At 59.9% G+C, this 11487-nt stretch overlaps 1 protein-coding gene across 1 annotated transcript; it reads right to left on the bottom strand.

Annotated features, from left to right (window-relative positions):
• Positions 1-822: 822 nt before the first annotated feature.
• Positions 823-7484, bottom strand: LRRC75B (leucine rich repeat containing 75B). The gene is made up of 4 exons (XM_025857293.2): positions 7261-7484; positions 4551-4679; positions 3000-3115; positions 823-1578 (listed from the first exon to the last, which is right to left on the bottom strand). The coding sequence occupies exons 1-4, from the start codon at positions 7435-7437 to the stop codon at positions 1053-1055; spliced, it is 948 nt and encodes a 315-aa protein (XP_025713078.1). The 5' UTR covers positions 7438-7484; the 3' UTR covers positions 823-1052.
• Positions 7485-11487: the final 4003 nt, after the last annotated feature.

The following is an 11487-nucleotide window of genomic DNA, read 5'->3' as shown; positions in this document are numbered from 1 at the left end:
TTCCGCCCCCCCCCCCCCCCCCGGGCATCTTTAAATTCCTTCCTTGTCTTTGCCCTGCCCAACTCCTAGTTGGGCTGTACTCCAGCTCTCCACACAAGGCTGGGGTGGGAGGGGCAACCATGGCTTTAGGCTTCTGATCTGGAGCCTGCCCTGATGGTCCTTAGGGAGATGGGAGATAGCCCCCTGCTGGGTACAGGCTACTCCTGGGGCAGCCCTAGGAATGCTCCACCCCCAACCACCCACTGCTGGATGTGCCCACCTCCACCTCCTACGTGCTTTTTTGGGGTCCATCAGAGGGAAGGACTGTGCACGTGGGCCTTCAGGGCCTGGAGGGAACACACAAGCTCTTTGTCTCTGTCAGAGGTACCTCCTAACCCCGTGGAGTTGCCCACTAAGTACAGGAAGCCTGGGGGGTGGGTACTAGGGGTGGTGGGCAGGACTCGCCCTGTGGGCGATGAAACTTGCCTCCTGTCAGCACAGTCTTGTCCCCAGTCCAAGGGGTCCTGGGCTCAGGCACAAGATTACTGTGGGCTCCATTCTGAGCTTTGCCCTTCTGTGGCCTCCCAACCTGCTCCTCTCCAAGCCCCACCCAGATGTGAAGGTCAGGTCCCTGGCGGCCTCCTCTAACTCCCCAGCCTACAGGTGGACCTGACCGCACACCTTGGTGTCTGCCCAGGGAGCACCTAGAGGAAGTCAGTGTGAGCTTGGACCCTCCCTTTCAGGTGGGCAGCATCCTTGAATCTTTGGCCACCCCTCCTCCCCACCCCAAAAGCAGGGCTGGCGCTCAGTGGCCCTGAGGTCCACAGTGCAGAAAGGCTGAGGCAGAGCGGGACATCACCGTTTACTGTGGGATCGCTTCCTGCTGAGGGAAGCCTGACAGTGCATCCTGGGTTGACCATCTGGACTCTGGTGAACCCCTTCTCCTTCCATCCCCTTCATCCCAGGCTGCGCATTTACACTGGATTTCTGGGGGCCTGCAGGGCCTCCATCATCCCCCATGCCATGTGCCTAGGAGCATCAGGACTCAGGTAGGAGCCAGGGTGGGTGGCGGGTCACCTCGTGCAGCAGGCCTGGGGCTCAGACCCTGGCCCAGCGGCTGCAGAGCCCCAGGTGGAGGCAGCAGAGGTGGCCCCAGCCACACTGCCCTCAGGCTCAAGGTCTAGGCCCTCATAGATGGTGGGGAGTGAGGTGCGCTGGCTGAGCCGCCGGCGCAGGCCGACCAGCAGGGGCTGGGGCAAGGAGGCCACGTCCACATTGTTGCCCAGGTCCACCCAGGCCAGCGCGGGGAACTTGGCGGAGTCCTTGACGGCCTCAGTGAGCTCGCGAGCAGTGGCCCTCGTCAGCCTGTTGCCGTTGAGCAGGAGCTGGGTGAGGTGGGGCAGCGTCCAGAGGCTGGGCAGCATCAGGCGCAGCAGCTCATCGCTCAGCCCCGTGAAGCTCAGATCCAGCACCGTGAGCCCGGCTCCCTGGCTTCCCAGGTAGCGCATGATGTGCTGCACATCCCTCGAGGACAGCGGAATCCCCGAAAGGTTCACGGTCTCCCCCGCCAGCTGAGTCATCTGGAGGCTGCTCTTGAGGCTGTGGGAAGGTGGCAGGCAAGGATGGACTGAGCAAGGGTCCATGGCCCAGGCAGGTCCCCACTGGCTGCAGATAGTGACCCGTCGGGGCAGCCCATGGTGCTAGTGGGACCCGGGCCCTACAGTCAGGCCACGCTACTTTCTAGATGGGTGGCCGTGGGCAATTCTTGGAACCTCTCTGAGCCTCAGTTTCTCCTTTGGTGAAAAGGAGACCTGGCTGTTGTGAGGAATAAATATACATGTGTTAAACTTCCCCGAGCCATTGTTATAAAAACCTACTGCATGCCTGCGTGGCCACACCTGTTACATCTAGAGTAAGAATGATTATCCCATTCTGCGGGGGAGCAAATGACGCTCAGAGAGGTGACAGGACTCTTGCATGGTCCCACACCGCTAAGAAGGAAGCCAGGTCTTCAAATTGAGGTGCTCTGACTCCTGAGCCCACACCTCCTCTAAGGTTGACCCTTTGTGGGTACAGACAGATGTTCCTATGAGGGTGACAGGGTATCAGGCTGGTCCCCCCGGCTTTGGGGGCTAAAGAGGGGACAGGCCCAGAGTAGCAAGAGGGGAGGTGTTGGGAGGTGTAGGGGTGGGCTGCTGGGAGGTGAAGGGCCCCCCATGTTCTAAGCTGGAAAGGAAGTTTAGAGACTGAGAAGTGTCCCCCACCACCCTTGGAGCCCCCTCTAGGTCTCTCCTGTCATTTGAACATGTCCCTACTATGCAGATAGGCAGTGGGACTACCTCCAGGGCCCTCACCCACCGTGGCAGGGAACAACCCCATGGGCTCTGGGCTCATCGTGAACCACCAGACTCAAAGGATGGGGAAGGAAGCAGGGGAGAGCCCTGGGGCTGTGGTTCTGGGTCCCTGGACCTGGGTGTCTGCAGCCAGTCCCCAGACTGTCTGGCCCCGGAGCTGTGATGGAGTGCCTGGGAGGGGGACCCCACGGCAGAACAAGCTCTCAGGCTGGCTGTGGAGGCCTTGGCTTCAGGCAGCCTGGCAAAGGCTTTTCCGAGAGCTGTAGGAAAGTCAGGGCGGGGTGTGGCCGTGGGCAAAGCCACTTTGCCTCCTCCCAACCTCAGTCTCCTTTCCTGTAAAATTGGAATCATGACCCAGAATCTGTCTCCCTCCATAGCCTGTTGTGAGGATTCAGCAGACGTCTGCTGAGGTCATCTTGGCCCGGGTCAGGGCCAGGCCCTGTGACAGGCCAGGGATTGAGGGGCGAGCAAACGGCAGGAAGCAGGTCATACAGAGGGTGCAGCTTGGCTTGGGGAGCATTCCGGGGCTGTGATGCAGACAAGAGTGAGGGGCTCACAGGGTAGGGTTTCAGGCACCAGCCTCTTGCTGAACTGCCTCTCCATGCCGGCCTAGGAAGGGACCCTCAGGGCCCACAAGGTGGGGCTGCGGCTATAGGTTCCCCTTACCAGCTCTGGGTCTTCCTCCGGGGCAGGCTGGACCCTCGCTGCCGCTTGGAGTGAGGGGTGAGGTGGTAGATTAGCTGCCGGCAGATCTTATCCGAGGACTTCCAGAGCTCATAGTCCTGTTGAGGGGCGGCGTTGTCAGGGTGAGGCTGAGCCCCTCCCATCCCCCTCTGGGCCTTGGGGATCCAAGTGTGTGCCCCAGCACATGATTCATCATGGATCACTGAGCTGTCCACTAGCCTCCCCCTCTCACCCCCCACCCTGGCTGTAGCCTGGCACAGAGCCAGGGGAGGCTGCCCGCTGGTAACTGGACAGGCTGGTCGGAGGCCCGCAGTGCCCGGCGGGAGGAGGCCTAGACAATGGGCCCTTGTTCCCTGTCCTCAGGCCCAAGGCCAGTGTCCCGGGCTATCAGCCGGCTCCCTGCCCACCCTCAGCGCTCCCCGGGGACTCGCCACAGGGGGAGGCAGAACCAGGCCCCTCCAGGGAGCCCTGCTCCACTGACACCACCCCCAGGGAATAGAAACAAGCCAGGTCAGCATGCTCTTCTTCCTCTCACTCTCAAAGCTAGACTGTGTGCCTGTAGGACCTGGGTCTGGGCTGCCAGGGCTGGGAGGGTTCATGCGTTACAGCACCGCCCCCTGGCTCTCTCCTGGGCCTAAGCGGGCCCTCATAGAGACCTAGCTCGGGTGGAAAAACAGGGATGCTCTGCTTTCCACAAAGCTGGCCCTGTGCACCCTCCACTACCCAGCACATTCTTTATCCTGTTCCTCTGTTAACAGTGCGTACACACAGTGGCAACAAGCCCTGGCAGTCACTGTGTGGCTCTAGGCTAGCCTCAGGATCCTTGGTGATGTCTGCATATAAGTGTAGGAGTTCGGGGCTGGCCGGTCCCATAGTGGGCACCACTGTTTCACACAGGGACTCACTGTGACGAAGGGATGGGGGCTGGTGGCTGTGTCAGGAGCACAGCACCTTCAAGGCTCATGGCAGGATGTCTGCAGGTGCCACCAGAGCGGAGTTGGGAGCAGATGTGGTGGCTTGGGAGGGGCGGGGGGGGAATGGAGGCCCCAGGTGACAGACGCCAATTCAACATGAGGAGGGATTTGCTGGTGGCTCACACTGCTATGGGAAGCAGTGAGCACTTGTCCCCAAGTGTATCCATTCAGGATGGGGACATGCAGACAGGGTTTCCAGCTGAGGGCAGCTCTCTTCTGGCCCCAGGAACTCAGAGGCTGGGAGTTTGGTTCCGTCAGCAGATCTGTCAGAACATTCTATGTCCCTCAGGGTCCCTGTGTGACTTCCTGCCTGGATCCTGGGTCCTGGTGCAGAGGAAGCAGGTCTACCCAACACATGACTTTTCAGGTGTAGGAAAGCACAGCTCACATGTGTTCCTAGTACACTGAAGCTGGCATCAGGTCCCAGTGAGGGACATTGATCTGCTCAAGGCCTCGAAGCAAACCAGATGAGGATGAGGCTCCTAGCGCCCAGCCCTGGGCACTCCTGGTCCCTGTCAGCTGCACTGCCCAGCCTGAGGTCCATGTCTACTGGCCTCACCGTCTTGGGGCACTGCAGGTCCCGGGCCAGGTTCACAAGCAGGTCATGGGAGATGGGGTCCACCAGATTGAGGAAGGCCACATTCCTGTAGAGGATGTCGGTGAGGAGGGTCCCCTCGAGGCCCAGGTCCTGTGGGTGGTGAGGAGAGTTGAGTGAGCCAGGAGTTGGGCTCTCCCTTCTCCAGGCCCCCATCCAAGCCAGCCCCTCATGTCTGTTCCCCTCTCTCTGTCTCCCTCCCTGATGCTTGCTGGGGTCTCTTCCCAGGCCGCAATGGGCCAACTGTCCAGAGGCAAGTGGACCCTTTGGATGAGGAGAGTGTCAGTGCATCAGGGGCTTCAGGGAGGTGTTATGTAGGTTCCCAAACCCTTAGACTGGTTCCCTGGAGGCAAAACATGGTACTGTGACACCTGCCTCCTCTGGGGTTGGGCTTATCTGGAAGGTTCTTTGGGGGGCTCATCTGACGATTCCCCCCCCCATGCTGCTGTCCTCCAGCATTCCTTCGGGGCCATTTGCCTCTCTTCCATCTATTCCTGAGCTCTCCCGAGTTCTGGCCACCATCTGTTTGCTGACAGGTCCAGGCCCCTTTTGTGAGCATGGGCCCCCTTCTCAGCTCAGATGTCCCAAAGGCAGCTTAGACTGGGTGTGTTCACCTCCTGCCCTGAAGCAGGCCTCACCTCCTGTGCCGCAGCGCAGTAAAGGGCGTCGCCATCCCCAACTTCCCAGCATTCAGGTAGGAGCCCAGAACCACGCTGCACTCTTCCTTCACCCCTCTCTGCCCAGCTCTCCCTCCCCACTGCTCGAGGAGTCCCAGGCCTCTCTCCCTAACCGCCTCCTCCTGGGCCTGTCAGCCTCCCAGCACCCACCTAGTCTCACCCTTGGGCTGCCGGAGCCAGCTCCAGGAAACACACACCTAAGCTTGACCCTTAACTGCTTTGGTGGAGACCAAATGCTCTCGTTGTGTAACACTAGGGACGCCTGCGCGCCCTGGCATTCCCACCCTCCCCAGCCCACCAGCCTCTTTCTCCAGCCTCCAGGTCTCCCACCCCTCACAGAGACCTCACCATTGGGCCCCTGGCCTGCCCTTCAGTCCTTGGGCTTCTCCTTCTGTTATTCCCACAGGCCCGCTGTGGCACTGAACATCCTTTTAGAGATTATACTGACAAGCTGATGGGGCAGGCACAGCCAGGAGGGGCCTCCAGACCCCTGGGCCCTCCCCAAGCCAGAGAGTGACGCGGTCTGTGCACAAGCCCCCTGTGCACAGGAAGACAAGCGGGAATGCCCAAGGGCCATAACTGCAGAGTCCCTGCGGCTTGTGGGGCAGGACAGCCCCCTCTTTGGTTGGGAATCCTGACCTCTGAGACACAAGGGGGCACATAGCTGGTTTCCCCGCTTAAAAAAAAAAAAAAAATGTCCTTCTGGTGCTTTGGGCTCCAGATACCATCCCAGACAAAGATCTGTACCTCTGGATCAGATCAGCTAGATTCGGTGCTGCTTTGCTGTTTGCATTTTAAACACCATTCAAGTTACAAATGCCAGCTAGGGAGGATCCAGAAGAGAGGGCTAGCTGGTGAGCCTGGGCTGACCCAGACAGGGCCCCAGACACACAGCCAGCCTTCTGCTGGTCTGGACAGCTCCTCTTAAAGGGCCAGCCCCACCTTTCCAGCCCAGTCGGCCTAGAAAAAGGAAACCCAGTGCAGCAGGGAGTGGGGCTGGGAGACTAGAGGCTGGGCTCCAGCCTCCGCTGCCCCCCAATCTGCTCTGTGGTCATAGGCTCACCACTGTTCTCCAAGCCTCAGTTTCCCTTCTCTAATTATCCACCTGCAGGCCAAACACCTACATGGCTGATTTCAGATTCCTGGATGGGGCAGGTTGTGGTGGCAGCTGCTGTGGGGGATGGGGACATGGCCAGAGAGGGAAGTGGCTTGCCCAGTGGTGATGCTGGGACCAGAACCCATGTCTCCTAGGGCACCCCAGGCTGGCTCCGGTACCTGGTGTGTGTGAGACCAGAGGCGCACTCCCCCTGCCCCCCCGCCCAGTCCAGATGTGGTGTTGTGATGTACAGATGCCAGGTGTATGTACTCAGTGGGCGTGATCTGCCTGTTAGGAGGTTGGGTGATGTGAGTTGTAGCTGCTATAGGGTCATGGTGGGTTGCACTGGCTGACCAGCTGGGCTGTCACTTCCCAGAGTCCTCTCTCCAGGCTCCTGTGCAGTGCCTCCCTTCACCCTGGAGGAGCCAGGAGCCGTCTGCTTCCCCTTGCCCCGCAGTATAAGATGTCCTCCCCCTCCCACCACTCCCTTGCCGCTCCTCCCAGCTCTACTCTTCTCCCGCCAAGGCCTGAATCTGGGTCCTTAGCTCCAGGCTTGGGGCACCCTCAACACACACAACCGACCTCTCAAACCCCAGATAGGTGGACACCGTCACGGCCCCCTCCTCCGCACTCACAGCCCCCACCCCACCCCGCAGCCTCGCGAGCCTTCGCTCCAGCCGATTGCTTTCCGTCCCTCGTCCTCTCGCCCAGACAAGCCCCTTCAGCCAGTCGTACCCTCCCCTCGGAATCCTGCCGGCCCGCGCGCCCGTCCGGGGCCAGCCCTGCCTCCCGCGCCCCGGGCCAGCTCCGCAGCACCTCCCGGCCCCTTCCAGGCCCGCAGCCCGCGGCTCCCGGCCCCTCCCCGGCCTCCAGCCCCGGGCCGGCCCGCTCCTTCTCTCGCCTGGCGCAGGAGGCGCAGCAGCTGCCGGGCGCGCTCCGGCCGCTGCTCGCGGAGCGTGGACTGGATCTCGCGGAGCCAGCGCACCCGGCGCTCATAGGGCGCGGGCCCGCACCCCGCCGCCGCCCCGGCTTCGGAGCCCGCCTCGGGTCCGGTCCGCCGGCCCAGCCGCGCCCCCATGGCCGCTGAGCTGCGGGCGCGCAGCTGGAAGGGAGTCCCAGCCGTCTGCGCCCCGCCCCCGGCCCCGCCCCGCCCCGGCCGGGGCTGCACTGGGTGCGGGGGCGCGGGATCTGGGGGTGCCTGCCCGGGCGGGGCCGCCGCGGTGGAAGGGGGGGGTTCCTGCTGGGGTCCGCGGAGCTCCCAAACCCTCGGTTCGGGAGGTCTCGCTAGTAGAGGCCCCGGCCCGCGCTAGACTGGGCTCTGGAGCTCTGTCGCCAGGGCCTGGAGCCGTTGGGGGAGGCGCTGAGCCAGGGCCGGACGAGGTGGCGCTTGGCCATGGCCTCCGGCTGACCGTGGAACAGTGGCTTTGGTGGTGCAAAGAGCACTGGACTCGGAGTCAGGCTGGGCTGTGTGGGGATTCCGGTGCCAGCCTTAGGCAGTGCCATCACCTGCTTTCAGGAATTTCCCCGGCAGTGGGCAAATTAATTGTAGTATCTGACTCATCCATCTGCATAGATGGTCCTGCTTGACAAATATTTCCTGCCCCTCCCTGCCTGGCTGGGGGGCGGGCTCCCTCTGACCCAGGCCTGGGAGATTTTGGGGATGAAGAGTGCTGGTTAACCCTTAGGGTTAGCTCTGGGCCCTCACATTCCCTGGGTAGGGGACATTTGGAGCACTAGGCTCCAAGTTGACATCCCCAACTCCCACAGCAAAGAGGGTGTGTCCAGCCTATGAGGACAGTGGGCCTGGGCACAGGTACAAGAGGGGTGAGCACAGACAGGGTGTGTGTGCGGTAAGGGGTGGCCATCTGAGGGCACATGTAAGCGAGGGCAGACTCAGGTTCCTCTTTTGGGTTAAGTATTGCCCTCCAGGAGTGTGTCTGGGGACAAGGTGCTGGGGACTGTGGTCCCCCAGGGCTGAGCCCCTGATACAAGACAGAGGACAGCTTAGTGTCCCTGTCACTTGACCATCCACTGAACCCCGACCCCTGTTGCCTGCTTGGACAGCCCTGTTGGGACTCCTGGGGCCTTTCTATCCTGGGCCCCCTTCTCCCCTGCCATCTGCCAGCTGGACCCAGCAGCCTCCACTACCCCCCTCTGTAGTCAGCATTGTCCTGGGGCCACCTTGGCACCACAGGTTTCCTTCCTGGCAAACCTGCATGACCGCTTGGCCTGCCTTCCTCTAGGGCCCAGGCGCTGTCGCTGACCTGACGTGGTGGTGACAGGACCAGAGACTTACGCAGCAGCCCCTTGCCCCAGGGACCTCTCAGACCCCTGTCCAGAGCTGGCAGCCTGGTAAGAACCCCCTCCCTCTCCTCTACATCCTCAGGGCTGGAGCCAAAGCTGGGCTGTCTCCCAAATCCTGACCATATCCTTCCAGAGGCTGAGCCAGGCCTGGACATTGTCCCCTCAAACATGAGAAGGCCGAGGTGGGGGTCCAGGGGGTTGGGGAGGGAGGGCCGAGCTTGGTTGTCACGGAGGGGGCAACCCAGGCAGTGGCATGCGGGGGTGCTCAGAGTTGGAGTCCTGTGGAAAGCAGAGAACTGCCCGCCAGCCCCACACCCCTCAGATCCTACCCCACCCTCTGTGTTCTTGGCTGAGAAATTCCTGGAGGACATTTTCCCAGAAAAAGAGGGAGGTGGCGTCTGGGCCTGGATCCCTGGATGGGCCTCCCTCTGCCTCCTGTGGGGGTGGTTAGGTTGAATTGGCTCTTAGGGAGTGTTTCAGGCCTAACCTGAGTTGGGTAGGAGGCCCCAGAGACAGAGCTGTGCCCTCAGGAGTGGGGGGCATCATTCCCCTTCACTAGTCTCCGTGTATATTTAAGTAAAGGCCGCTGGCTTCTCTCCCTGGAGTTGCCTTGCTCTGTAGATCTGTGTTTGTGGAGACCCTCTTTGGTGGATGGGTCGGGGGTGGGGGGGTGGGGGTGTGCTCTGATTGCCCCCCCAGCCGCTAGGGCTGATAGGGTTCAGTGGCTTGTATCAGGCCCCTGGACAGCCAGTGAGGGGGAAAGTTGGGGAGCCAGAGAGTCAGGTGGGAGGGACACAGCTGGACCCCAGGCCGTGCTGGGGACATCCTGGGCCCCAGGTGGGGCCTGCCAGGAGACAAGTAGCAGTGCCAGTCACATCTTTGGCTTCCCACACTCTTGGCCACTCCATGTGGTGACAGGGAGCTGGAGTGACAGGGAACCAAGGTCCAGATGACCCAGAAGAAGGGGAGAAGGGTGTGGCTGTGGCTGGAACTGGACCTGCCCCACAGTTGGGCCTCTTCTCTATCCACCCAGTGGGATAGTCTAAGCCCCAGTACCTGCAAGGTTTATGGTACCTCAGCAAGTAGCCAGGTGACAATGAGCCTTCTGGCAGCCACTCCCCAGAAGGATGCAGGATGGTTTGGGAACTCACTAGGAGGAAAGAAGCAGACAGACACTCAATGGAAACAGTTTCTTTTGGAGCTGGCTCTATAGGGATGTGCTGTAAGGCTGCTGCAGGGCCAGGAATCCCCATGGGGGGGTAGGGTCACAGGTATAGGCTCGGGACTGATTAGAATCCCCCGGACCTGTCCTTTTTAGGGCATATGAACATGGGCAAAGTAGGTAGCTGTGTTAGTTTTCTGTGGCTGTCATAACAAATCATCGCAAACTTGGTGGCTTAAACAACAAACGTATTCCCTCACATTTCTGGAGACTAGAAGTCGGAAATCAAGGTGTTGGCAGGGCCGTGCTACCTCTGAAGGCTCTAGGGAAGACTCTTCTTTGCTTTTTCCTAGCTTCTGGCGGTTGCTGGCATCCCTGGCATTCCTTGGTTTCCATCTCCATCACTGCCCCCCGGGGCCTGGGTTGCCGCCTGTGTCTGTGGGTCCCTCCTCACATGGCCTTCCTTTTTTTTTTTTTTTTACGATTTATTTATTTAGGGATGCCTGGGTGGCTCAGTCAGTTAAGCGTCTGCCTTCAGCTCGGGTCATGATCCCAGGGTCCTTGGATCAAGCCCCACATCGGGCTCCCTGCTCAGCGGGGAGCCTGCCTCTCCCTCTCCCGCTCCCCCTGCTTGTGCTCTCTCTGTCAAATAAATAAATAAAATCTTAAAAAAAAAAAAAAAAAGATCGAGGCCCCTGGGTAGCTGTCGGTTAAGCGTCTACCTTCGGCTCAGGTTGGGATCGAGCCCCACGTCTGGCTCCCTGCTCCACGAGGAGCCTGCTTCTCCCTCTCCCTCTGCCTCTGCTCTGCCTACTTGTGCTTGCTCTCTCTAGCTGTCTGTCAAATAAATAAATAAAATCTTTAAAAATTAAATAAATAAATAAAATAAAAGATTCATTTATTTATTTGAGAGAGAGAGAGAGAGAGGAGGGAGGCACAGAGGGAGAGGGAGAGAGAGTCTCGAGCAGACTCCCCACCGAGCGCAGAGCCCGGCTGGCCTGATCCCACGATCTGGAGATCACAACCGAGCTAAAGCCAAGAGTTGGATGCTCAACTGCCTGCACCACCCAGGCGCCCCCAATTCACATGGCCTTTTTTTTTTTTTTAAGATTTTTTTATTTACTCATTTGAGAGAGAGAGAGGGCAAGCCAAGCACGAGCAGGAGCGGAGCGGAGGGTCAGAGGGAGAGGGAGAAGCAGGCTTCCCGCTGAGCAGGGAGCCCGATGCGGGGCTCGATCCCAGGACCCCGAGACCACGATCCGAGCCAAAGACAGATGCTCAACTGACTGAGCCACCCAGGTGCCCCCTCACATGGCCTTCTTATCAGAACGCTGGTTATTGGATTTAGGGCCCATGGTAATGACATCTACAAAGACTCTATTCCCGGATAAGGTCACTTTCAGAGCTCCCGGATGGATATGAATTTGGGGGGATGCTATTCAAGTCACTATGGTAGCTTCTGCAAACTTCAGTTTCCTCATCTGTGACACGGGGAAAATAGGATGCCCGCCTGGCATCTTATTATAGGATTAGACACAACAAAGAGTCCCGCACACAGCAGTGTTTCTACAAATTGATTTTCTATGGCTTTATACTGAATCCACCCAGCCACCCCACAGTCTTTATTTGCCCACTCAATGCTGACTACTGGGCCCTGTGGAT

Source organism: Callorhinus ursinus, unplaced genomic scaffold (assembly GCF_003265705.2).
Source record: "Callorhinus ursinus isolate GAN/ISIS: 27379988/994484 unplaced genomic scaffold, GSC_fseal_2.0 scaffold117, whole genome shotgun sequence".
NCBI classification, from domain to species: domain Eukaryota; kingdom Metazoa; phylum Chordata; class Mammalia; order Carnivora; family Otariidae; genus Callorhinus; species Callorhinus ursinus.
This window is presented reverse-complemented; position numbering and strand designations above follow the sequence as displayed.

Excerpts from the sequence above, each read along its gene's own strand:
- LRRC75B (XM_025857293.2), bottom strand. The coding sequence starts at position 7,437 with ATGGGGGCGCGGCTGGGCCGGCGGACCGGACCCGAGGCGGGCTCCGAA. Across the intron at positions 4,680-7,260 it reads TGCTGCGCCTCCTGCGCCAG|GACCTGGGCCTCGAGGGGAC; the intron begins GCGAGAGAAGGA and ends CACCACCCACAG. Across the intron at positions 1,579-2,999 it reads CGGAGGAAGACCCAGAGCTG|CCTCAAGAGCAGCCTCCAGA; the intron begins GTAAGGGGAACC and ends ACCTTCCCACAG.